This window comes from Callorhinchus milii, unplaced genomic scaffold, assembly GCF_018977255.1.
Source record: "Callorhinchus milii isolate IMCB2004 unplaced genomic scaffold, IMCB_Cmil_1.0 Scaffold14, whole genome shotgun sequence".
Lineage (NCBI taxonomy): Eukaryota > Metazoa > Chordata > Chondrichthyes > Chimaeriformes > Callorhinchidae > Callorhinchus > Callorhinchus milii.
In genome coordinates, this window is record NW_024704755.1 from 2,926,466 (window position 1) to 2,953,956 (window position 27,491).

The 27,491-nt window shown below is 41.1% G+C and overlaps 1 protein-coding gene across 2 annotated transcripts; it reads right to left on the reverse strand.

Moving 5' to 3' along the window:
- Nucleotides 1-268: 268 nt before the first annotated feature.
- Nucleotides 269-26,968, reverse strand: LOC103175934 (putative phosphoenolpyruvate synthase). 2 transcript variants are annotated; one of them, XM_007889240.2, is made up of 36 exons: nt 26,312-26,968; nt 25,226-25,360; nt 24,239-24,363; nt 23,308-23,376; nt 22,228-22,341; nt 21,733-21,848; nt 21,470-21,525; nt 20,885-20,937; nt 19,837-19,964; nt 18,977-19,133; nt 18,682-18,871; nt 17,640-17,746; nt 17,500-17,538; nt 17,022-17,217; nt 15,990-16,125; nt 15,607-15,683; nt 15,201-15,318; nt 14,937-15,037; nt 14,576-14,647; nt 13,906-14,012; nt 13,112-13,184; nt 12,349-12,444; nt 11,804-11,878; nt 10,154-10,246; nt 9,134-9,262; nt 8,883-8,967; nt 8,527-8,615; nt 8,244-8,306; nt 6,371-6,466; nt 4,998-5,155; nt 4,531-4,666; nt 3,612-3,703; nt 3,018-3,145; nt 2,143-2,322; nt 1,561-1,635; nt 269-1,058 (listed from the first exon to the last, which is right to left on the reverse strand). In XM_007889240.2, the coding sequence occupies exons 1-36, from the start codon at nt 26,657-26,659 to the stop codon at nt 991-993; spliced, it is 4,080 nt and encodes a 1,359-aa protein (XP_007887431.2). In that variant the 5' UTR covers nt 26,660-26,968; the 3' UTR covers nt 269-990. The 2 variants fall into 2 exon arrangements, with proteins under 2 accessions (XP_007887431.2, XP_042196284.1); XM_042340350.1 differs by lacking the exons at nt 269-1,058; nt 1,561-1,635; nt 2,143-2,322; nt 3,018-3,145; nt 3,612-3,703 and having other exon boundaries at nt 4,599-4,666; nt 4,998-5,184.
- Between the last annotated feature and the right edge of the window lie 523 nt (nt 26,969-27,491).

Below are 27,491 nucleotides of genomic sequence, written 5' to 3' on the forward strand. Positions count from 1 at the left end.
TTTATTGCATTAAAAAAATCTATTGGTGCAGCACTCGTCGCCCAAGATGCGTCTGTGATACGAGAGCTTGTAAAATGTTTCAGCCTATTTTTTGACAGTGGGAGTTGGAGTCGAGCAAAACACAAAGTGTCAGAGAAAATGGCCCACCCAACAGGACAAAGTGAAATCCAAACTGCAGAACATCCTTATCTGTAAGCAAGGCTGTGGATTAGACTGCTTTTCCCCGAGAAATCAGATCACAAGTACAATAAATAGAGAAAAAAACGTATTTCTTTTACTCGTATTTAATAAAGTGTGGCGGAGTTGAATTTCACATCAGTGACCAATTGAGGTGAAGTGACCATGTGCCAGGCGATTTATGCAGCAGAGATATCGAATTTTATTTCACAGATGTTAGTGAATTAGAAAAATCCTTATTGTATAATGATTCAGTAACTATTAACCTAGTTCAATGCAGAATTTTCAGGACTAAATAACCAATGAATAAAAGCTCATTATGAATCTGAATTGCGGATTGTGTTAACTGTGTGGACAGAAGGTAATTATAAGGTGCCTTGATTTTCCTAATAAACCATCACTGAGACCCAATTTTATCTTTGAATGAATGTAAATAGCAGATTGTATGCATGTAATAATCCCTCCCCCCAAAAATAATAATTTGTTCACTCAATCCGCGACTGTTTGTGGGACGCTGCTGTGCAAATACTTCAGCCACGTTTCACCCACAAAATACACAGTCAATTCATTTTGCGGTATATTCTGTGAAGCTCTTTAAGACATCTCAACGACGTGATAAGGAGCTATATCAAATGCAAATTATTATGATTGTGTCTTTGTCAATGCTTATCATTCTTGAATAGGTATCACATTGGCTAGTTCTATTTGGTGTTTTATGTTGGTCGCGAAGACTTATATTTGAATAAAACACACTCTACTGTGCGTGCAATGCTCTGCCCCAGGAGCTACGCATTCTCTTTCCAAACACACCAATTAAGTCTGTAACTTTTTGACAACTTTCTGCACAAAGCCTTCGGACCCATTGAGAATCACTGTATCACCTGTGAAAAGTAAAAATCTACAATTAATGTCACAGTCTATCAAAGCGCACTGGAAACATTTTCTATTCTCACTTGTGCACAAAGTGTAACTTTCCTTATTATGTGGAACGGGAGCCACACGGAGACTCAGTTTTGATTTTGCCCGGATGTAAATAGCACACTATATGCATTTCCTTTTCTGCAAGAGACTGGGTCTAGGTCTCTGCCTTGGTAATCAAGATGGAATTCAAGACCAAGTCAAATGGAAATACAATAAAGCATCATTTGGGGTGTAATTCTCCGACTGTTAAAATGCCTTTGTGATGGAGAAAGGCTGATACAGTAGTAATAGCAGGTGGAGATGTGAAGGTAATCAGTTCTAGTTCCACACTGTTGAAGTGGAGCAGCTACACTTTGGGAGGTATAACAATTTTATAGCTAAGTGCTCCGAGGTGCAGCCCCGGGTGAAGGGCGCTAAATAACAGCAAGTTGTTGTTGTCGTCGTTGTCTGTGCTACGCTTACCTGATTTGAAGAAGTTTGTTGCATTTCTGCAGTTCACAATGCATGGCAGCCCGTACTCACGTGCCACTACAGCACCTTTGCAGAGCAGAAGAGAAAAATAGTCATTCTTTTAAATAAAAAATCGTGTTTCCTGGTCAGGTATCAAGGGAGGATGGTGTCGAAAATAGAAACATTGAGAATGGGCTCCAAATTTGCGGTATTACTTAACAGATCCTTCATAAGGAATGTATAACTATCAATGGTAAAAATACCAGTCAGTGTTATACACATTATCTTTGCCAATCTTGGACACCAAAGGCATTTCTCACTAGAGTTGCGTGTCACCGATGGTGCAACATGTAACTTAAACTGAATTTTTTACCCCCAATTAAAACTTCGAGACTTAAGCACATTTGCACAGTTATAAAACAGCAGAAGCGAGGGGAACACCTGATTTTAAAGATTAGCCTCTGACTATAAATCAGACAAAGTGGTTAGTCCCGAATAGCAATTTGGTGATTTATTTTATCAGGTTGTAATGGCAATGATGTTTTTCTTGCTAACTTTGAGTCATTATTATGAATAATTCTTCAGAGTTCCTACCGTGTGACAAGAGGCCTCCAAGCTCAGTGACGAGCCCGCCCAACAGTGGGAAATATGGGCTCCAGCCAACGTCTGTACTGGTTATGATTAAAATGTCTCCCTGCTGGATGCAGCGAGTCTCCATGGTAGTTTTCACAACATGAGCTGTTCCCTCGACAATCCCTTGGCTGATCGTCATACCTGTAATAAAGGGACACCATAAATCTTCACATCAAAGAGCTCTCCCAATGTTGGTCATGATATGCCAACGCCCAATGTCAGACAGATGGGTCAGATGTTCTTTGATGTGCCAATAGACTGTGCCACCGAACTCTAGAATGGATTTGTGCTCTGTTTCCCAACAATGAGTCCCAGCTGCAGCATTTTGAGACAAAAGATTACTGAGCGCAAGTTCATGCAGTGTCCCCATTGAGACGGAAGAGGAATCAAATGAGCAGATTACAACCGGTGGAAAGTTGGGAGGCGGACAGACCACTGTATATTGGATAAAGAATTGCTCTGTGCACTGCCTACAAAATACAGTCACTACACTTTACACTAAATCCTGTGAAGCACTTTCTGACATCTCAGCAATGTGACAAGAGGCTATTATCGAATGCAAGGATTCTTATAAAAAGGAGGAAAACAGCACAAGAGATAATGCTGATGTTGTTTGTACTATGAACGCATTATCCTGGAGGCTGGGTGGTTCTTAATGGTAACGTGATGATAGCAAGTCATTTTAGGTGGGTTGACGCAGGGCAGAGAATGAGGGTAGAATTCCACTTGGTCCTACGATCCTTGATGGGGCAAATCATATCCGTAACCATTGTTCCGTAGAAGTTCTTTTAATAACAGAAACACATATTAATCCAAATCCTTCAGGGCCCACTTACCTCTCAGTGTAAAACCTTCTCCAATTACATGTATTGCGCTATTGTTGCGAGGGATAGGCTTCCCAATATTTATCTCTTCAAACTGTAGAGCCATCTGCTTCACCAGCAGTCTCCTCCGACTCTGAGCTCTGTATAAAGCACAATAGTTTTACTTTAAAAACTAACATTAGGGAAGCCTTTTACTTTCACGGAACCCGCGATGACATTTGTCGGTGTGTCTGGCTCAGTTGGTAGCACTCTCGCCTCTGAGTCAAGAGAAGGGAGTTTCTCTCTCCCAGTGTCCTGGCCAACGATCCTCCAGATTAAACTGGTCATTCACTTCATGGTTGTTTGTGGGACATTCCTGTGAGGAATTGGTCTACGCCTACAAACACACAGTCAATACAATTCACAGTAAATCGTGTGAAGCACTTTAAGACAAATCCCAAAGCCGAAAGGCGCTTCATCAAATGCAAGGATTATTATTTGTAGTAGTAAGATCATTAACAGTCACTACAAACGCTAAAGTCAATGCCACAATATACATCCTAATAGATGCATCTCACTATGTTTAGCCAGTTTATCAAACTCTAGGCTAGTGGAATTCTCCCATACCTGAGGATCAGGGCTGGTGATCTGTAAAGAAGCACCTTTCTGATTTCCAAGTGGGACAAGAAGAAAAGTAAGTCCACATCAGGCAGTAATCCCTGAAATATAAGAGCACAATCAACAATCAGGGGGTCTGGGAATCTAACATTCAATTCAATGCCTTGCAAATACAAACCCAGAAACAAAAGGCTGTGCAATCAGATGCCCAAAATTTCTCATTATCTTTGCCTTTAAACCTTAAGAAAAAGCTGGAGAAAAGTTTCCAAACTCTGACAGAATTTGAGAAGTTTCAAAATTTCTGTACAACTGTGTTATTAAAGACTTCAGCTTAAGAACATGATATATTTCATACCTCCAGTGTATAAATCACACTTACATCTGTGTTTTAATGCCCCTAATAGGGAACAAAGTAACTATATATTAAAATGCCATACAGTCCAGGTTTTTGAAAGTACTGTATTTATTCTACACCTTTTAAGGTTTTAGAAAACAGCTTTCACATTGTAACAAAAATATTATTTTTACGATAGCAGGTTCATTTGTGATATTTACAGACTGAATTTGTTGCATTCACAGTGGCTTCCATTTATTTTTACAATAATATTTGCAAACTTGTTAAACTGAGTGTGAGCAGTCGGGTTGGCAACCATTGCAGAACGGGATGTTCTGTTCAGTAAAGTTCTACTTATTCAACACTTGTACTGCCATCCTTAGCAACTGTTAAAAGTACCTTTGCTGTATTACAAAATACAATACAAAACTACAATCCTTTCACGTTGGGAGGACGTCCCAAGGCGCTGTATATTGCAGCATACAATATGCAGGGCAACACTGACTACTTCTGTGAAGTGCTTAGAGACATCTTGAAGATGTGATAAGGCGCTATATCAAATGCAAGGATTATTATTATTATATTATTACTCACCTCCTGCACCATTAGCTGAGCCAGATGGCAGAAGGCTATCTTAAACTTATCATTCGTCTGCACTGCGGCAGATTTTGATAGTTCTCTGCTGGCGACAGCTTTTCTCGCCTTCGGCAGCACCCAGCTGAGAATTAGCCTAAAGCAGGAAGAAAGGTTAAATGATGTTGCTTTAGTTAAACGTGGTGCTTTAGTTTAATTTAGTTTATCCACCCCCGGAACACCATCCCACAGTCCCTCCGCCTCGCCCTCCTCCCTTGCCTCCTTCAAGACCCGTCGCAAGACCCTGCTCTTCGCCGGTGCCTTCAGTCACCCTCCTACCCCATCCTCCCCGCCCGCCACCCCTCCTGATCCCAACCCCCAGCTCGAGTGCAGATCTCTGACTGTCCAGCGCCTCGGGATGTCCTCCTGACGTGAAAGGCGCTATACAAATGTAATTTGCTGTTGTTGTGTACGAGAACGTGGCATACTTTCCCAGCCATGTGATGGGTGACTTTATGGAAGCTATGGCTTCTTCCGGAGACAATGCCAGCTTCTTGCTGCGGGCTTTGCTGCTTTGCAAGGCGGCTTGAATGGCGGGAATAACTTTAGCTGGTTCACTCGCCCATGACTTTTCACGCAGTTCAGCCTTGAAGACATTTTTGAACCAGTTATCAACTTTTTTTAAAGAAAAGGAAACAGGGCAAACTGTTAGATATTATTCTTGTAACAGTGAAGCATTGATATCAATGCTACTGCCTTAATGTTTGCCTTGACAAACGGTCGTGACAGTTGTGAACAATTAGGTGCAATGCGCTTTGAGATGTTTCAACGGGGAATAAGACAACAAAATGAATTAATCTCTGGGTCCTGGCCAACAAATTGGTGGCTCACTTCTGGGCTATTCATGAGACCTTCTCCAGTAAAATATACTCCATCTCCATTAAGACAGTTATAGTCTTAGTTGTTTCTTTTCCGCGAGCGTTGCTTCAGGATGGAAGCATTCTGATGGATACGGAAACTTGTTGAGCCTGTGCCTTCCAGGGTCTTTCTGCATTAGCCGAGGTGCTCCATCTGGTGGCCGAAACCCAGTCATTGGTGAGCCAGAGAGCGTTATCAAACAAGAACATCTCTGACGTGTGCTCCACCTCTTACCGCAAGCGCTGACTTCAATGTTTATAGACGGCAGCCAAAAGGACACAACAAACATCAAAAATCAGCACAAAGATGGTGCGTTCAAGTTCACATCGAAAGGTTATAGGACGGAGAAGTGCGGTTTCTGATAAGCCCTTGGTAGGCAATCGCAAGGCGTAGATTAAGAAAGCAAGTAAATCTATCCTACATTTATCCAGAAAGACGGCTAAACTGGACACAGAAGTTAAAGGAAAAACACAATAGCAGTGTATTCATGAAATAATAGTTTGGGAATGGGAACTATTGATGTCTGTTTCTATCTATTTATTTATCTTTCCATTTTTTTCTGTCTTTATTTATTGGCGTTTTTATTGTAAAGGAGCAAGTCACACGCCCAAGTGTGGTCGTCCTACATTCAAAATGGAAAGACTCTCAAGCAAGAGAAGCAAAATTATTCTAATTGCAAGATCAGCTTGTGCACTAAGCGACGGGAGCAAAAATAAAATAGTACTGGGAACTACAGAGATGTACAAGTAAGGCAAAGGATACCAGCAGGCTTATCTCCACCCACAAATGTCCTAGGAGAATGTAAATTTATTATTTTCTTTTCAAACCGTGCCAAAGTATGCAAACAGTGGATTGATATATTTATGCACGGCAATAACTCGCAGCGTTATTACCAGGAATTGAAAACATTTGAACTCAATCTGCGCTGTGACAATAAACCTACCTCCCGGAGGCAGCGATAACCGTGCTTCTGCAGAAAGTTTTGGAATTTCTGACCGGCCTCCCCACTTTCCTGAGACAGCAACCAGGATACAGCAGTCTGGAGACAGGGAAGTCAGGACATTTACCCACATTCATAATCAAAGGGCAATACTGAGCTTCAAACGTGTTTAAAGCTTGATTAGTTAGACCAGCGGCAAACATTAACAGTATATCATAAAACTTTCATGACTATTGTTTCCTTATGCTCATGCTTTCCAGCTGAAATGCAGTCGTGCTAAACATCCTCGGAATGAGAATACGCTTGTGGTGAATCCAAATTCCCTTCATCCAATCTTTCCCAGTAAGCTGGCAGAATGGCTCCTTCTCTAAACGGGTTAGCAAAATTAAGCCGAGAACAAGGCTTTCCAATAGGCCAAACGCAACTGGACAACAACTTGGATTTACAATTTGGATTTATGTAGCGCCCTCCACGCCGGACAGCGACTCAGAGCGCTTCACAATAACGGTTCCCAGGGTCGAGCCGGGGGGAGGGGGAAGGATGGTGACCAAATGCATGATCAAAAAGAAAGGTCTTTAGTCGAGACCTGAAAATAGGAAGAGAGGGGGCGAGGCGAAGGGAATGGGGAAGGGAGTTCCAGAGCCTCAGGACATAGTGGCTGAAGGCACGGCCACCGATGGTGGAGCGGAGGATTCGCGGGACAAGGAGGAGGCCAGACCCGGTGGAGCAAAGGCAACGGGCACTGTTGTGAGGAGAGAGGTCAGAGAGGTCGGGGGGTTGCAGAGGAGTGGAGGGATTTGAAAACAAGAGTGAGGATCTTGAAGTTGATCCTCTCTGGGACAGGCAGCCAGTGCAGGACTGGGATAATCGGGGAGCGGAGTTTGGTGCCGGTAAGAACTCGAGAGGCAGAGTTCTGAATGAACTGGATTTTATGAATGGTAGTGGAGGGGAGACCGGCGAGGAGGGCATTTGAACAGTCCAGCCGAGAGGTGACAAAGGCATGGACCAGGGTTTCAGCTGCTTTTGGGGTGAGATATTGGCAAAGACTGGCGATGTGTCGGAGATGGAAGAAACCGGTGCTGGTGAGGGACCGGATGTGGGGGAGGAAGGATAATTGGGGTCGAACCTGACGCCTAGGTTGCGTCCAAGTTTTAGTGGGAAGTCGGGTAGGTGGAGGAGGGTTTAAGATTTAAGATGTTGACGTTGATGAGAGCCATAGAGTATGGCTTCTGTCTTGTCAACATTTAACTGAAGAAATTTCGTGCTCATCCAGTTCCTGATGTCTGACAGGCAGGCTGACAGAACATCAGGGGCCTGGAGGTCACAAAGTGAGGTGGAAAAATAGAGTTGGGTGTTGTCCGGATACATGTAGGCTTTGTTTGTGAGGGAACGGACATTTTGAAGGGAAATGCGGGTGGGTTTTCTGGTGGGAGGAGATGGAAGAGAGAGTGATACGGAGAGGATTTTTGAACAAGACAGCACAAGATCAGGTTGAAAAGGGGCAATTTTAGGAAAGACACCAGGAAGTATTTTCCTTACATGGAGATTCATCAACAAATGGAACAGGAAGAGTGGTTACTTCCAGGAAACTGGAATCATTTAAGAAACAGCTTGAAGTAAGGGGAGGTTGGTATGGTGGGTATTCTGGAAAGCGGAGATTAAATGGGCCAAAGGGACTTCTTTGTCTGAATCACCTGTGATTTTGTGAATACTGATAGTAGGTGTTGTCATTAGCCACAGGCTTACTTCTGTTTTACTTCAGGTAATACTAAAACTCTCACTCTCACTTCTGGTCCAGCAAATATGTCATTCCAAATGTCCTACAGGATAAAGTTGGTACTGAACTAAATGTATGACCATTACCATTACTCCTCACCTGAGCATTCATATTCACAAACTCAGCAGTCTTCCCTTGCTTTTTGATTGCTTCTGTGACCGCCTGTGATAGAGCAAAACAAATGCACACAAAAATGACATGGAGGGGTTTTATAAATGGGTTTTGAAAACACAGAGGTAGAGAAAGAGAGAGACAGAGGGTGAGAGATGGTGGGAGCAGGGTAAAGCGATTTAGGGAGCGGGTTTCAGAGAGAATGGGCAAAGATATTATTTCGGTCTGTGTTGGAGGGATAAAGTTTGAATTTTTTAAAGAATTTTCTTACCTCCAGCAATGTTGGCATGTCAGCAGACAGGATATCAGGACATGTGCTGTACAGCTTTGCAACGTCAGCCAACAGTTTAGGGGTCCACACTGAAATAATATATTATTCTAGGTATAAGTCCTAATTTGTTTGCTTATCAGTGTTAGACAGTGTTTAACAGTGCTGGACAAACTATTTTACTATCTCTTCAACTCAATGAAGAGCTTTGTTTTCACATGGTTCCCTTCAGCTAGTTCTCTGAGCAAGATTTCAGACTGGCTGTTCATGATCGGTTATGTGAGGTTCACTTATAACAAGGGAAGCAGTATCTATTGCATCTAATTTGATCGTTAGAGACTTGGTCATTAGTTTCTTACTTGACTTTCCGTTGGACAATATAGATGTGACGATTGTGCTCCAAATCCCTGATCTGGAGCCCAGTGCCATTGATGCAGCCCAACCCTAAATAAATCAAAGTATTACACACGCAGGCACAGAACAGCAGTTTCAGCGGCTTCCGAAACAGGGATGATGGGGAGCACGGAGCTGGGAAGAGATAGGGGGAGATTTAACCAAAGGCACAGACAAAGAGAGAGGTCATGTAACATGGTGCGCACCAGTAACTTACCTCATAGAACAATGGCAGCAGCTGATCAATGTTGAAGTAAAACTCTTTTGCCCCATTTGCAAGCGGGATCTGGAAAGTTTCCAAATTTTTCAGTATTGCCTTCACTCTGGATTCAGCATTGAACAAATACTGCAAGTGATTCAATCCAAAACTCTGTGTTATTTGCATATTCAGAACTGATGTAAATGATCAGCTAAAGATTGCAAAACAACTGATTTTTTATTCAAGTCAAGTTATTTTAGTTATTCAGCTTCCGTCCCAATTTCAGTACTTTGAAGCGCATGTATCAGCACAAAATAAATTGTAGATCACTAACGTTAAGATTAACAATTTAATGATGAATAATGTCTTGGTTTGTTTTCACGAACCACAATTCCTGATCAAGTCACTTTCATTCCAGCCAACATGTCTGTGTCGTATTCCACATGTTCAGCACTATCATTGCATTAGGAATCAGGATCCTCAGAGCCGTGAGAGTAATTTAAGTATCATATGCTAATTAACATTTCCCAAAGGGGAATGAATGATCTGTGACAGCTTCTGGTAATATTTATCATCTTCCTGCCTATTTTTATCATATTAATAAAAGGGAAATTGGAATAATTAGAACGCTATATTAATTACAGTGTGATCCGTTTGATCTGTTCCTCTATGGCAAGTATCAATCTGAAAGGTTTAATCTTCAAGCTATGGCTGTGCCAGTGAGGCGATGCTGAACTGAACACCATTGGAGGGGCACCATATCCCACTTTCTTTCACTGTGACGAGAGAAATTGTTGCAGCAAAGGGAAATGTTTACATTCTATTGAATGCTACAAGACTGCAGGTTTTCATGAATATTTAAGAACAACGCTTGTAGAGATCTTCCTATACAGGCTCAGTGTGCAGAGTTGCATTTGATAGATACAGTCTACTGGCATTCCCAACTAATATTATTATATCCAGTACCCTAGATTAATAATTAACTACAAAGTGAATTTACCGTTCCCATGGCAGAAAAAAGGTTGTTACAAATATTACCTTTAGAAGAGTAAAGCTATTAAGAATCCTTTTCCACAAGGATGATGCTCCATGGATTAAAGCGAGATCATGAATGGTTAGTTCCTGCAGCTCCTAGTCGATGAAAATAAATGTTCGATTACATTCACAACTAAGGATCTGACATTAGGAACTGTTATCTGTGACCCATGTGTCAATGAATCATATGAAAGGCCACATTTCACTTGATTCTCAAACGCAGGTTATATCACTGAACTAGCTTTAGTTTCCTTGCTAATTTTCTTTCTCTCTACTATTTTCCTTCTGTCCCCTATTCTCCACCCCTGATTGCAAACATGGCATTCCTGAGCGATCGTTGCGCTCTGGTTGCCTAGCTAACCATTTTCCCCGGCTCCCTGCTCGGGGCTCACACTCCATTGCTGTCAAGCTCTTGGGAAAAGTTTTCCCGTTGCGTAAGTGCAAGCCGTAGTTACGTGGCCTATAGGGTACAGCTCAGGAATCACTGGAGCAGATTCTGGGTCTAAAGTTTAAGGGTTAATTTATTTTCGTGACCCGGCGGTGAAGTGAGGACTGACACAAATCTTGTACAAAAATATAGATGTTTATTAATTCAGATTATTAATGGTTATAAGTAATTAAAAGAATACATCCAATTATGTTTACGTATCTACGTATACTGTAGTTCACAACGATTTAAGTTGACCAAACCAAATGCTGCGGCAGAGTGGGAAAGTGATCTGGATCACTACAATCTAGTCCCAGACCAAATGTTTGATTGAATGCTTCCCATAATCTGTCTATGTAACATTTGGGATGTTCTTTACAGATCCAGAAGTGTTCAAATACCGAACACTTTACAGAAAGGTGACACAGAGTGATTATTAGCCATTCCCTACCATCCTATGAGGCTAGTTTCGAAGAAGATCCTTGCTCAAGGAAGCGAAACGAAAGCCTGTTTATAAACAACAAACTGTTTTCATTCCTTATCAGTCATTTACTTATGGAAAAATGGTCTGAAGCTGGAGAGAGCTATGCTGCATTTGTTTTTGCAAAGGAACCATCTTGCAAAAGACAATAGGTGAAAGGTCACCCAATGAGCTGTATAAACGGAGATCGATTCGAAAGAGAAAGAGAAAAGAAAGGAATTGGAACTTGGAGTTGTGAACCATATTCCAGCTTCTAAAGAAGGAACAAGACTAGGTTTTAAACAACACTAAACGTGCAATAATATCTGCATACTTTTGGGTGATATCGAACTGGAAACCGTACAACAATACTTGGATACCTTTTGAGGACTTATATTTGGATTCAAATGGGACATTAAATTGGACATTGCTCCTCTACCTCTCCCGCAACATTTGGTTTGGTCAATTTACGTGGATACTTGGATACATAAGCATAATTGAATGTATTATTTTAATTACTTTTTAGTGTTATTAATCTGAATTAATAAACATTGATTAATTGTGCAACATTTGTGTCAGTCCTTACTTCACTGCAGGGTCATGAAAATAAATGAACCCTAACAAGAGGGAGCTGAAGCACATTGCGATCCCTTATCAGTTGAAATCAGTCAACTTGGCATAGACCAGAGAGCTAGGACTTGAGGACTTGGTGCGCCCTGCATGGGTCAGCTACCTACTGATCAACTAGTTTGATACAATAGCTCACCCTTCCTAATAGCGCAAGCTCGCTTATCTTCTTCTTGGTGATTAAGTTGTTCTGTTCATACATGCTCCCGAGGTCCTGCGATAGAAGGGAAAAGCAATGTTCAGTTATTTGCCTAACGTACACAGTCAACAACAACAACTTGCATTTATACAGCACCCCCTTAATGCAGTTTAGCATCCCAGACTCACTGTGCACAGCAGTAATTACCTGCTACAGAAGTTTCAACATTGCATAAATGTAATACGTTCGGTTTTTGGCTTTTGCAGGAATAGTTAGTGCTTCAAAAGTGTACAGTCAAAGTATGATTTTTCCTCTCCCAATTAATGCTACAGCAGTGCAACACACTGAACTAGCTGGATGAAATGGACAGTCGGTTCAGTTGTGAGGGGACATTCCAAACTATTCACTTTCTTCTTTTAAAGAGTTAATTTGGAATGCAGCTGCAACAAGAACTCACCTCTACAATACAATTCATACTTATATAGTGCCTGCCATGTCGGGAGAACGTCCCAATGAACTCAACATTAAACCAGGATGAAACCTACCGTCAGGTTAATGAACAGATGGGTGCAGCACACCGCAATAGCCTTGCTGTTGTATGGTGCGAAGCAAGTCTTTCCTCCACTTTTGATGGTCAAATCCTAAACAATGACACGGCATAACTGCAACAGTTAGTCGATAGCTTCATTTTCTTAAAATAGGCACATTAACCAGAACCTCAGCCTCCTTTGAGGAAATCAATATTTTACCTCGGAAAACCAAACATGTGTCATTATTGAAGTCCTGGGAGGTCAGTTCCTAATCAAGAGTGCACCATACTGCTGAGTACGCAGCATGCCTCTCTTACATACCATCTCAGATCCACTTCCACATTTTATCACCTTTAAAGTACATGCAAATCAAATTATCCCCATAATTTGCCATCTCCCTAGATCACTTAAACAGACGTTGGGTGAGCTTGCTGCGAATTTGGAGCTCTGTAAAACTTGGCGCTGTGTGTTTTACTACCACTCCCAGAATACACTGTCATTGTCTGGGGAAAACATGGCTCAACACTAGGACAGAAAGGCCTGGGAGCAGATGCTTCGGGCTGCTGAACGATACGAAGCGCAAGCAAGCCTGGGTGTTTATCTGTCAAGACTGGGCTAATTGCCTCATCACAAAAAAGAGAGGATCATAAAATTCACTATCTTGCTGAGCAGTAGCACTGGAGAATTAGTATTTTACTCCCAATGTTCAGTCTCTTTTGGAACGCAGTAGCATTGGTGAATCACAAATGTGAACATTGTGGAGCGTCAACAAACTCACCTGGATTCCATATTCAATGGCTCTGACAAGCAGACTGCAAGTCAAAGGTGTAACAGCTCCTGGCATCATTTCACTGCAACATCCAAGACAAATATAGGTTGTAAAGTGGACGTGACTTCAAAACCACTTATTTAGCAAGTAAACTGTTTTTCTGCGTGACTTTCAATTGGCCTCTAGCTCTACCCATTACATCAGATATGAAGGTTAGAACAGTGTCAACTAGTGTTAGGCCAGGCACAGACACATTATAAACTGGACTACTGTGTAGTGCGATGCGAGCAGTCTCTTGGAAGGAAATGTTCTGCCTTGTGTTAGAAATCTGGTAGTAGTTGCCGACAAATCTTTAGGTTTAACGTTGGGAGTAAAATCTGAAAAATATGTTCAGCCCACTGCATATAAAATTTCAACAATAACTCGCACTTAGACACCGCCTTTCACACAGGATAGCATCCCAAAGTCCTATATTGTGTCGGTGTAGGACTCCAAACAAGGGGGGATGGGGAGGTGAATGTTGGAGGTTGTAGAATTGAATGTATTGTAAGTCAATATATCTTTGGTACAACGTTAAAAAAAACTTTTGTTTTTGTAATTCTGGCTTTGCTGAGATAGGAGCAGAACTTTTGAACTCTTGCAGCATCAGTTGTTGATGATCAAGGAACGACACTAAGATGTAATATATAATGAGCGTGGGACCCTTTGAAAGAGTGAACTCTGAAATAACACTGATTTGATTAATCACAGTGGCTTGGGTTAGTAAAACGGAACATGAGGGAAAGTACAATCCCATCGCATACCCGATGTTGCAGGTTGTCAGCCATTCAAAGTCTGAGGTCAACGCTGAGTCAAATTCATGCATCAGTTCAAACTCAGACGGAATGTCAAGTGTTGTTATAGGCCTGGCCTGATAAATTAAACATTGTGTAAAGAAGAGAGGGTTAGGAACAATAGATATGGCTAAAAAGGTAGGTCTTCAGGTTGAATTTTTAGCTCCACTAGCTATTCTTGGTCTCGGACATGTTGTAAACCAGGAAATTTATTTGATGCAACTATGCACTGCCCATCCTTGTAAAGGGTATTTACAGGAGTTAGGTGAGCCATAGCGAGGTTATATGGAATCGGAGACTTGTAAATGGAGCTTTTCTGTGTTTTATCCCCAATTTTCTCGCTTGCTCTCCTGAAGCCAATTGTTACTCAGTCTGGAGAGTGATTTTTTCTACAACTGCTGAGAGTCCAGTATAAAGGACTGGTCTTCACATCTGCCGACTTTAGACGTCAGCTCTTGGAGGTATTGCACTGGTGGGCATTGTGTAAACTTGTGCTGATTGAATGGCAATAGTGTGTGAGTGTCATCAAAAAAAAAGCGGCAACGATTCCATTTTAGCAAAAGAAAATAAACGGAATGTGAAACAAAACAAATTTGCAACATCAACATCAACAGGTGCTGATTTTGTACGCGCATAATACCTGCAGCAAATAAATATTTGCGTCTTTTATTGCCCACTCGATGTCTCTTGAGCTCCCGTAAGCTTTTTCTACCTGATGTGTTAGGAGAAAGTTGTATCAAATCAGTACGGACTTCAGCCTTTTAAATGATGTTAATGTCGTTTAAATGTTTACTGGCGATTTTTTTTGCTCGAATGTCTCATGTAATTTCTGGGTGCAACATTGATATTTTATGAATAAGCCATTTTGCTTTTGTGCCAAATCCCTTCCGCGTCAAGCTGAATAAATGTATATATGGACGTGTATTACAGAAAATATAAAAAGGATAAATTCAGATCAAAATAGGCCCGGAATGGAATATAATCGGTGGAATATCACAAACCCGAAGGGCTATTTGGCTTAATCTCAGAATGACGTCATCGGTTATACAGCAGGGTTCATCTTGTGAAGAAGAAATCTCTTCATGGAGAATGCCCCAATCATCTGGAATTGTATATTAAAGAAAACTCAAAGCAATTCTATTGGATCTTCAGAAAAAAAAATTCCATTGGAAACTTTTATCCCAACTTTTTTTGTAACAAAGTCCTGGCTTGAAACTCCCACCTCCCAAGGAGTGAGGTGATGACTGTCTATCCCTGATACCCACCTGTCTGTAGCAGCTGATGCGTTTTTGCTCCAATGTCTTTCCTGATGATCTGACACTGTCCTTTCACACTGCGAGACAGGGTGATGCTGTCAGGCTCTGTCATGCCACTCACCACAGACTTGGAATTGAATAAAGAGACATTGGAAACCGTTACGGCATAACCTGTTTTCCTTATATTAATAATAATAACAATCCTTGCATTTGATATAGCTCCTTATCGCGTTTTCGAGACTTCTCAAATCGCTTCACAGGATACACTGTTAATTGTAGTGACTGTGTTTTGTGGGCGAAACAGCAATTTGTGGGCGAAATTCCACTTAAATATAAAATGCTGTTACAATTCTTTGCTGGGTTTCCACATTTGTTGCCGTCACATTTTGCCCCCTGGTATACTGGAATATCTCACCTCTCCCAGGCCATAATTGGCATTGATAACCATTCTGCCTGGATGTCCATTGACAGGATCGCAGGTGAACAGCACGCCTGCAATCAACATGGTGAAATAGGCATTAGAGCAAAATAGCATATCCCAGGCACAACTTGCTTTCGCGCCTTGAATCTCCGCTCTCTGATTTTACAGTCACTCTATAAATCCGTTTCCACTCTGGAGATCAGATTTTGGTTGAGATAAATAAATACGATACAAATGATTTTTTTTGTGTCACGTCAATCATTCCTCTCTAGCACTGTCCCTGTGTTATTTTCCCTAATAGGGCAAACTATTCTCATTCTGCCAGAATGGATCAGGCATTGTCCGTTTGATAAATATTCCCAATCATTCAGCCTTACCTGCTGCCTCAGCTGGTACCATCCGCTGAATAACTACACCCATCGTTGAAGGCACTGGCTGCCCCCGCTGGCTGCGATATTGCACTGCTTGGAATGAGTACAGAGAGGCCCAACATTTCTGCACACCTTCAGTTATCTGTGTGCGATTGAGACACTTGGTCAATTTGGTGTTGAAATCATAAAAAGTCCAGATGCATTATATTAAAAAAATTAATAAAGATGATAATCCTTGCATTCGATATAGCGCCTTATCCACGAGGTCGAGACGTCTCAAAGCTTTTCACAGAGTTTTACTATCTACAATAGTGACTCTGTATGTTGTAGGCAGACGCAGCAGCCAAATTGCATGTGGCTACTTTTTCCCTTGAACTCTGCACGACAGCAACAGTGAATAATTCATCAGTTTCTACATTGGAACAAGGGACCTCCAGGGAACTCCAGTTAGCTTCTATCTTTTGCTTTCTACTCTACATCCCAGGATAGCCATTCTTTAATTTTTCTATTACTGTTTTCTAAGATGACAGTGATAACAAGTTGCACTTGTGTGGATTACATTCACGTTAAAAAAATATTTTTACCTAAATAAAACTGATTTGAGGTGAAACTGAATGTTGTTGTCCGGGCTAGAAGAGCAGTTAATCTGTGGCAGAGATGTCCCACGAGCAACGAGATAAACAGGAAATGAATTTGAATTCGGGGAGATATTTGGACGAGGAAGGAATATAAACAAGGATAACCAGGAGAAAGACTCTTAACATTTTTTTCTGAAAACAACAGCGGGCAGGTGGTCCCTTTAAATCCACATGAATCACAAGGCAGGTTTTGTCTTAAAATGTAATTATAATAAATCCTTTGAAGTGCTTTGAGACATCTCGATAATGGGATAAGCTGCTACGTCCAATGCAAGCATTATTTTATTATTATTGTTATTGTTTAGCTTCCCTCCCATATACTCACACCCCCACAGGAATAGATAGCATTTGGATTTGCACGGTTCTCCATTGTTTGTTGGGTTGTTTTCCTGCAGTTTACCTGTCCAAAGCCTTTCAATCCCAACTCTGTGCTAAGCTGTCCTGCAGCAGACATATCCTCTGTATCCTCCCCAGTTGCACTGGATCTGACAACAAACCATTCCTCTGCTCCGAGTAGCTGAAGCTCAGACATACAACTGTGAATGGCAGTCTCTATCTCCGGAGCCAGTTTGGTGACTTTAAACAGTTCAACACACCTGTACAAACATAGTCGAGAGGTTTACTCACACGGACTTTTAAACAAAAAAGCTTAATTTTCCATGAAGGTAAAGGTTTACAGGTCAAATTAATTCAAACGTAAGACAATATAAGAAGGTTCTGATGTGGGGCTTCATGTGTCGGAGCTGAGCCCGTCTGAACACCTTGAATGTGTAAAAGGATAAACTTTGTGTGAAGCGATGCTTTCCGGAGTATCATCCGTTTGGAGGTTTATACAATCAGGGAATATCTCTTGAGGTCTATTATTATTTTTGTTCTACCTTCTGCACAGGTCCTGAAGCTCTCCTTGTTTTCGGGTGCTGTTGAAATAGACAGAAAAAAAAAGTACAAAAAAATAAATTGAAACAAAAAGGCTCCACTACCACTACATAAACCAAGAAGAAAATCAGAAGAATTGTACCATATCACAGCATCCAGCTCCTCCACGGCTTCCTGGAGACTGCTGTTCATTTTCATCTGGTGTTCTAGGGCTGTGATGGTGACACAGAGGCCTTCGGGCACACGAAACTGGCAGACAACAGCACAAAAAAAGACAATGATGTATCACCAGGTCCAAAGCTTCCTTGTTCGCACCGATACAGATACGTGGAGCCGGGAGCTGGGTTTTATTAGTTTAAAACACTCTGGGACACTGCCCTGCATGAGGGGCACTATTATAAAGCGGGCGAGAGTGGTGTGAAACGAGTCAAATAACACTCCTGGATCTCTCTCAGCTTCCCCCCTTTTACTTCTGATGCACATAATCATCAATCCAGCTCATTTTTATTTTTAAAAAATAACAAAAATCTCCAAACCCACTAATTTCTCAATCCGTTGCTTCAGAAAGCTTCCCTCTTATCACCCCAAATAAATCTATTTTTCCATTGTGGAAGCGAACGTGTTATATTGCCTTAAAGCCAAATTGAACAGTAACTCTCTCCTGTACATCTTGTGGCATCCTGCAGCATCCAGATATCAGTATCTCTTTGCGTGAACTTAACGAGAGCACAGCTCCAACCATGTCAAACAATCCACCTATCTGGAAAATTGAATGTCAAACCAAACTATACAAAAAGACAAAAAGAGGACAGGATAAAAACTGTGCAAGGTCATAACCTCAGGAAGTACAACTTCAACGCGTACAACTTCAACAGCCTCTCGCGATTTAGTTAGGCTCAATTATTACAAACATTCAACCAGAAGACCACAATCTTCTCAGGCACACACTTCTGAGGCCGGCACATCATGTTGTCTTAAAGTTTAATTTAAGAATTTGAAGAACTGCATAAAAAACATTCTCTGCGTTATCTTTTCAAAAAAAATTGTTTTAAACCAAGACACCATGATCTCTCTAAGGCTAGGAAGATAAAGGCGGAGATCATTCACAACAACAACAACAATATTACATTTGTATAGCGCCTTTTACGTCGGGAGGACGTCCCATTCGATTCATTCTGACGAACCTGATTTCCAAATCGCTTCTGCATCTCCGTCAGCTGTGCCAGCTGAGCACCTTTGCCACCCACCACTGTGGCACTTTGACATGATGGGTGAGAGAATGCCAATGCAAAACCACAGTGCGCTGGCACCACCACAGGTTCCCGAAACCTCGTAGCTGCAGTGAAGTCTGGAGCCTGTCGCCCGCTTTCATTTCTAACCGAAGGAAATTATTTCAAAGTGATTTTTTTAATATATATTACGGAATCTTTGAAAAGAGTGCATGGTAAACAGATGTATTATTTTACACAAAACGCTCACCTGAAGTGGAATTCCACTAAGCCCCGGCCGCGAATAGTTAAGTTCAAATGATAGTTGGCCATACATTCATGAATTCTGCCTTCCCAAGTCAATCCATTGTACACGACAGGGCAAGCACTTTTATCAATCGACACCCGGAGATCAAAGTATTTCCCATCTGTAATTAGGATAACAATTTAATATTGTATTAGATATACTGTGAGACGCAGCAGAATGATAGTCAATATAAGGTGTGATAATATCACTTGCAGATTGATGTTAAGTAACGTGTATCTGAAATTTAAACTCCAGAGTTTTCTCTCTGATCATCCTATCTATGGTATAGATTGTGCTTTATCCTCTGACTCTTTTCCATCAACATGGGAAGCGTTGGTAGTTCCCACTTTGCTCCATCAATAAACTCCTCTGCTCTTCATCAAACCCTATCCATTTGCTTGACAATTCCACTCCTGGTTCATCAATCTCCTTCAGGCCCCTTTCCTTCAGTGCCTGGATCCTCATAGTGCAATGACTGAAATGCTGAATCTTGATCTTCTCCAAGTCACTGATGGCACAAGGCAAATCTTGTTTCTTTCAATTCCCCGAAAGATATAGTTTCTTTACATCAATTTCGTCTTTCTCTGGTTATTATCATTGTACTAGGTGACCTGCTGTTATGAACCACCGTCCATTACCTGGGGCCTCAATTAAAAAAAAGCTACAGTCAAATGTTTGCTCTGTGCATTTACCTAAAATGTTTTCAGACATTTCCCAGTATTTCCCACAGAGCTGCCACCTGTCCTTTCATCTAGTAATGAACGGGATTGGGAAAGACCAACATGCGCAAAGCTGCCTCCTGAATCTCAGTGAAGTCGTCTCACCTGCTGTGAAGCTGATCCTGTACATGTCAGCAATAACTTCGTCATCAGCAATGTCTGCTAAAGAGATGTCTGACCAATCGATCCCAGCCTTCTTCCCATTAGGAAAAAGCACGTAACCTACAGTCAGGCTGGGAAAAGAACAGAGGCATTTGTTTATTTTCTGATTGGCTTATTGTTATTTATTGTTATTGTGAAGTGCTCTGAGATGCCGTCCGGCATGGAGGGCGCTATATAAATCCCAAGTTGTTGTTGTTGTTATATGTATATAGTACAGCAGAACCTTGTTACAGTGTGCTTCATAATAACGCTCATTCTCTTACAAGATGCGTTCCCTGTAGACTCCTCACAGCCTCGCAGGAGATGTCTCGAAGACTTGATAAGGTGCTATATCAAATGCAAGGAATATTATTATTGTTGTTATTATTATTATTATTATTATTACATTGAAATATTTTTGACTTCTGGACTGTCAGGTTACTGCCAACATCACTTCCAGCCTTCTGCCCCCGCAGAGAACCCAAGAAGGGCAACGGCATAACTGACAGGTTTTCAGTCCTGCAGTGTGATGATGTAGAAGTATTGAGCGACTACAGGGCCCTGATACAATAACTTGCATTTATAATAGACCCCCCTTCACGCGGGGTACTGTTTCAGAGACGGTTGGAATTTTATAACAAACTGCCACATGCGGCTACAAAATACGCAGTCACTTCACTTCACAGTATATTTCCTCTGAAGCTTTTTTGAGACGTTCTCCCGATATGAAAGGCGCTAGATCAAATGCAGAAATTATTGTTATAATGAGCTGCTATTATACATGGCACGTGTCCAGCTGAGACAGCATCAAATAATGTGTGTAAAACTACACGTTAAAATAATTTATTTCTGAAGCAGAAGAAGCTTTTGTTTGAAGGCAGCAATGTTGATCATTTCACTTGTTCAATAAAAAATGTGCTTTCAAAGGTGATCTATGATCCCTACATGAGAAACGACTAAAAATAGCTTCCAGCACAAGCCATAGTGCAAAGTGAGCAAGCACATTACTTACTGAGTGGTGGTCGCTGGAATGCAGACCAATGTGAAATTCACTGATAGTCCATTCTTGAGGAAAGAAAGATTAGGTAAATCATTGATCAATTTTTGTGTTCATATCACATTAAAGAACTCACTATTGACCCCTTATATAATGCCAAGGATTCTCTCATTTTAAACAGCTCCTTATTGAATCTTCTTAAAATGTTAAATATTTATGGCTTAAGTACATTTAATTAATTCAACTATTTGTAGAAGAAACGGACTGTTACCTTAAATGAAGTCACTGAAAATCCATCACAGTGGACTCTCCCATCCATACTTAATTTTCCTATCAGAATCATCTGCACCGAACCCATGATCCCACAATAATATTTTGTGATATTTCTAATAATCCAGGTGATGAAATGGTAAAGAAGTGCTAAACTAGGGATGTCTAACTCATCTGGCTACAAGGGCCATTTTAAGTTAACACTGGGCTAGTGGCTCTAAAGCCATATGTTTGGCATCCCTGTGCTAAACCTTTCTTATGATTGAGTGTTGGAGACCCAATAACCAAGATCAACTGTGTAGAAAACCATATTAAAACATCACCACTTACCTCAAAGTGTACAATAAATAATGCATATCGATACATATCAGCCCAAACCCTGATGCCTAAGGAAACACAATTAAAACGTAATCAGTGTAAATGCTTTTTGAATTTTAAAGATCATTAGGACGGTTATTCAATTATCCACACTTGTAAACACTGTAACCCCCTCCCCCTCAGTTTCCTATTGGATTTCTCAGAGATTTGATGATTTGAAGCACTTTTGCAGCAGTAAATAACCTGGGAATAAGTCTAAAAATATGTTTTCTTACCATAAGAATGGTCCCTCAGTCCTGTTAGAAGAAGTTCCTTTCTCTCATGTCCTTCAATTTCCACTTCCCCTACATACTGTCCCCACTGTTCATAGTGTGTATGTTGTTGATGATGCCTGGAGAGCGTGAAAAACTACATATCACACTTAGATTTGTCTAAGTTACCAAGTTCTCTGCACAAATGAGATGAACATCTTAAATATCAATTCAACGGAGTCTGGTAGTGGTCTACGGCAAGTACAAAGCTACATTTTTCTAATAAATTTCTACTTCAGCATTCTTCTTGCTTTCACTTCCTCAGGAAAATTTGGGTGAAATATGATGAATCAGATGCTGTTTTGACCAGATGCTGAGGGCCCTGCTGTTTTACGCATATTCATAATAATAATTATTATGATATTATGATATTATTATTATATTACACATAGTCAAAGAACACAGCTGCTTTGGCTATTCATAAGCAAATGCTTCTGGATGGAAAAATGCTCTACTCACACTTTTAGGCTGTCAAGCAACCTTTTATTCCACTTCTCCTTGGCAAACGCGTGAGCAAGTGCACTGGGATGGGAATCTATGTCAAAGTTGAACACAGGGGAAAAGCTTGTCCATCTGACAGAGAAATAAACAGGAAAATTCATTGCCTTTATTCCGTGCAACACATTTAATTGAATTGTGAGTTGATCCATGTTTTTGTTCTACACAATGTTTTCCTTTGGTAAGCCACGAGTTAGACTGGTAGTTACATGAGAAGAAAAGACTTTAGCCAAGATGGGATTCAAATTGAAATGCCTTTATTATATGAAATTTCAGATTCCCCAGCCTATACGTCTGGAACTCCCTCCATTTCAAACCCCCTCTATCTGTCTTCAAGGAAGCTAGGAAAGAAATCCAGGCTGACTCAGACATAACCGTTCAGGGAATAATTATTGAGCAGAGAAGGATGTTCTGGTATGTGAAGATTAGTTTCAGCGTTCCCAACCAAAACTCTGAAATCTCTATTTGAAAACTGTCCTATATCATTTTCCCTTATTTCACAAAAGCTAACGTGAAATGCAAATTCAAGACTGAGATAGATAGATTTCTTATTGCAAAAGGGATTAAGGGATATAATAATAATAATAATAATAATCCTTGCATTTGCTATAGCGCTGTTCACGTCTTCTAGACATCTCAAAGCGCTTCACAGAATATACTGTAAAGTAAATTGACTGTATATTTGTGGGCGAACGCGGCAGCCAATTGCGCACAGCAATGTCCCACAAACAGTCGTAGATTGAAAATGACCAATTTATTATTGTTTTTGGAGGGATTATTATTAGGCTCTGTGTGGAGTAAGGAAACTTGCCCAAGGTTTCGCCCACTGCCTGGAATTGAACTCAGGTCTCTCGCTTGCAAAGCGAGTGCTCTAACCACTGATATGGGGATAAGGCAGGGTCAGGGTTATTAGCTGGAGTTAGATTAGAAGATCAGCCATGATTGAAAAGCGGGGCAGGCTCGAAGGGCCAAGTGGCCTACTCCTGCTCTTACATGTCATGCCATATGACACACACAAGTCACGTAAATAACTAGACCAACATAAAAGTCAACTTGACATGTAGAAGATCCCCCTCCTCTTCATTCCACTTGGATCTGTAGGGTCCCTTCCTGCAAAACAAATATAGAAAACTTAGCGACAATCAATCAGTAGCACTGAATCATTTATTCAGCATGCTGAATAAACATCAAAAATAACTTTGTGTGAACCCTGACTCAGATTATGCTGTATTAACAGAAAAAAAAGCTGGTAAGCAGGTCTGGTACTAGTTTGCACTGTTATGCACTTCAGAACTAGACAGGTCAGCTGAACTGGTGCCACCTCACAGTCTAGACTGAAACTCCAGTGCCCGAAAGAGCAAACCATTCCACTGGCGATTTAAAATAGTTGTTAAAAGAAACAGGTGAGGATAAATGTTTTTACACAGTTGATCGGATCCAGAACACACTGCCTGAAAGGGTGTTGGAAGTCGATTCGATAACAGCTTTTGAGAGAGAAGTAGATAATTATTTGGGGAGGACAAGCTTGCAGGGCTATGGGGAGAGCGCGGGGGAGTGGGATTGAATTGGATAGCTCTTTTCAAAGAGCCGGCACAGACATGATGGGTCGAATGGCCTCCTTCTGTGCTATATAATTCTATGATTCTATGATCTTAAACATTGCATTCGATCAATGCTAGAATAACCACAGGGACAACACAATAGTATTCCTTGCCATTATACAGATGCTGGTGTCGTGGGCTAACCTGAAAGTCACAATTCTGAGAAGTATAAAAAATTATTCCCGCAGAAAAACAATTTCGAAGAAGAAACATTGCTTAAAATATTTATAGCCTTTGCTATTCCTTGTTACAGATCAACCATGTTTCACCATCAGTTCATCCCAATTCCCCACTGATCTTATTCATCACTAACAAGAAATTCATCACAATAAGAAGCGGCAAGACTTCATCATTAACGTTTCCACACTGACCTCAGGAATCCGTTGAATGAAATACGCCATCGCCGATATGCTTCAAGGCAATCTATTCTCAAACCTCCGCCACTCCAGCATTTCTCACTCTCTGCGCTGACGGTTGAATCAGGATGGATTGGGTGCTGAAGAAGTAATATTAATAATAATATTCCTTGCATTTGGATTAGCACCTCATCACATCATTGAGATGTATTCGTGTGTTAAGCTCAGTAATAACTGCCCAAAACTTAGCACAAACTAAATGGCTAAATTTTATTTTCCGAAGGTCATATGCACACATGGTAAATGTAAGAGCCGAACGCTAGATACTAGCTAGCTAACCATACCATTGTTAGATTATAGAAGTTGTAGTCTAACAATAATGAACATTAAACAAGTGTAGGATGGAGAAAGTACTGACAGTCATGGGATAGGACACATATGTTTTTCTCTGCTTTTGAAAGAATAACAGGACAGCTTTGGAAAAGGGCAGAGGGTCCCCTCTTATCAGTAAATGACAAAAGCCACAGAGGTAACAGTCCAAGGTAAAGGACGACACAGGATCTCGACTCAGCAATAAATTGCTAGATTCTGACAGGGCCTGCCAAGCGACAGAAGGCTTTACCTAAACAGAATGCTGACTGACCTTTTTGAAATCTAACACCATTTATACAGTTGCTTTTCCCATTTGAGATTTGTGATAAAGAAACTTCTCCATTCACACAACTTGTTCTCCACTCAAATCCTGGCCCCTCAACTCTACTTTCCTGTACAATTCATCCAGCTTAAAGCATTCCACATATAAGCTCCAGTCATGGTAGAATAAGCACACAGAATACAGAATCATGCAATCTAACATGTTTTTTTTAACTATACCTATGAACATATGATAAACTCAGGACAAAAAATGATCCCATAAATAATATTTAGCTGGAAGTTTAATGTAAAGGGTTACTACAAATAAATGTAGGGCAGTTTAGATTACATGCAGTTATCACAATTTACCTCAAAGCATCCAATCCCTTCAACTCTGAGAAAGAGCCAAATTTCACAAAGGCTATTCAACCTTCGACAAAGACGGGTAACAAAGAAAGTTTTGTCAGTCTTGGTGAAACCCATAAAATAGACTGTGTCGATAGCCTGTTGAAAATCAAATAAAAATAGTGAACACGGTTACTATTAACACTGGAATTCTTTTTTTAAATACAAGCAAAATAAAATCCAAATGCAATTAATTCACTTTTGAATTTCTATATCCTGGAAGTTTACTTGTTAACTTTAATTGTTAAAGTTTCACTCCAAGTATATTTTATGCAGTTTATACGACATCTAGTACTGATTCCACAAGCTTCCATCTCCTCTAGTTTTTAATGTAGATGGTAACCTACTGTACTTGTGAAGCTACCATAGGCTTATTACAATGCCCACAAAATACTCAGTCATTCCACTTTACAGTATATCCTGTACAGTATAGGTCATTTTTGAAGTGCTTAGAAATGCCTTGACAACAACAACAACAACAAAATTACATTTTGTTTGTGTGGGGGCAGAGAGGCTGAAAGCACAGCCACCGATAGTAGGGCGGGTCGGGCGGGAGACATGGAGCAGCCCGGTTGAAGTCGCTTAGGATGATGAGGTGGTCGGAGCAGAGGCAGAGTGATACAAGGAGGGTGGAGATGTCAGAGATGACTTGATAAGCCGCTATCTCAAATGTCAGGATGATTATTATTATTATACCCTTCCCAAGTGCGCACTGTGAGCCTACGCAACTTTACACATTGCAAACAAATCCAGCTCCATTAAGCCTGAGATATTGTCAAGCGCTTCGAGATATCTCGAAGACCTGATAAAATGCTCTATCAAATACAAAGATTGTTAGTATTATAAGCAGATGGCAGCAGATCAACTGTAACACATCAAAGAAGGAAAATGGTCCAGTCAATACTGTAAATAATAATAATAATAATAATCCTTGCATTTGATATCGTGCTATTCACGTCTTCCAGACGTCTCAAAACAAATTGACATACATGCACACGCACACACACACCAAAGAAAAGCCACTGGAAAAAGTACAGATCAAAAACTTACTTGAGGATGGTTCAGAAACTTTTGCACACATTCCACGTCTTCAATGGTAGATCTTAATTGTTTACCCAATCCCCCTGTTTCGCCTTCAATTCCATCTCCAGTTGGAAATCCTTCACGTCTTCTGCAGACTAATCCCATGTTCTGTTTCTCCTGATCAGTTATATCATTCCATCGATCTTTCCAACAATAAATGCGGTAGAAAATGTGAAAGAGTAACTTTTTCACTGCGTACCATTTCCCTGGCACAGAATACTTCCCATTTAACAGTCCAGGCTCATCCTCCAGCAGCTTCTTCACAATATAAATGCAAAGGAAAGTGACGATAATCAAACACAGATTAACAATCATTCTTACTTCTCTTCAGGCAGCAGACTGAACATTGAACTTCTGGTGCAAGTTGATAAAGTTAAATCGGGGGGATGGGGGTTAAACTAAGCTTTTCAAACAGTGTGACACGTGATTGAGAAGGAGCCAGTGGTGGATTTTTACACATTTTATTGCTTCAGCAGCCGATTCAGTGCTTATTCTTTGATTTGCACACACACTCTGCATTTGCGTTGCCTCTCTCCCTCTCTCTTTATTAATCCTCTCTTACACTAAGGAAGTTGAGCTTCCGTGCCTTCAGCTCCCCTCTCGACTCTCTTCCCCCTCCTCGCTCCCTCCCTTCCCTCCCCTCACCCTGACCATTTCCCCCTTCCTCGCTCCCTTCCCTCCCCTCACCCTGACCATTTCCCCCCTGCTCGGGTCATGACCCAACTGTGCAGCGCCTTGGGACGTCCTCCTGACGTGAAAGGCGCTTTATAAATGGAATCTTGTTGTTGTTGTTGTTGTTGTTGAAATGCATCCAGTAAATTCCTCGCAGCAAGAGAGGTAGTTTTCAGAAAGGCTAGTACAGTAATTCAGTATGAATGTTACTGCACTTTGCTTTGGGGCCAGAATATAATAATAATAATCCTTGCATTTGATACAGCGCTTTTCACATCTGCTATATTTATAGAGTGCCTTTCACGTCGGGAGGACGTCCCAAAGCGCTGAACAGTCAGGTGTCGGGGCCCGAGTATGGGGGGGGGGTGTGGTGTGGTGTAGGGGTGAGGGAAGGCAGAGAGGTGGGAGGGAGACCAAAGGCACGGTCGAAGAGAAGGGTCTTGAGACCGGTCTTGAAAGAGGTAAGGGAGGAAGC

Bases quoted from the DNA above. Each gene is read 5' to 3' on its own strand.
- LOC103175934 (XM_007889240.2), bottom strand. From the start codon at position 26,659: ATGATTGTTAATCTGTGTTTGATTATCGTCACTTTCCTTTGCATTTAT. The intron at 14,648-14,936 runs GTTTGTGATATT...CTAACACATCAG, and splicing joins TAAGCCAAATAGCCCTTCGG to GTAGAAAAAGCTTACGGGAG. The intron at 2,323-3,017 runs GTAAGTGGGCCC...CCTTTATTACAG, and splicing joins AGAAGGTTTTACACTGAGAG to GTATGACGATCAGCCAAGGG.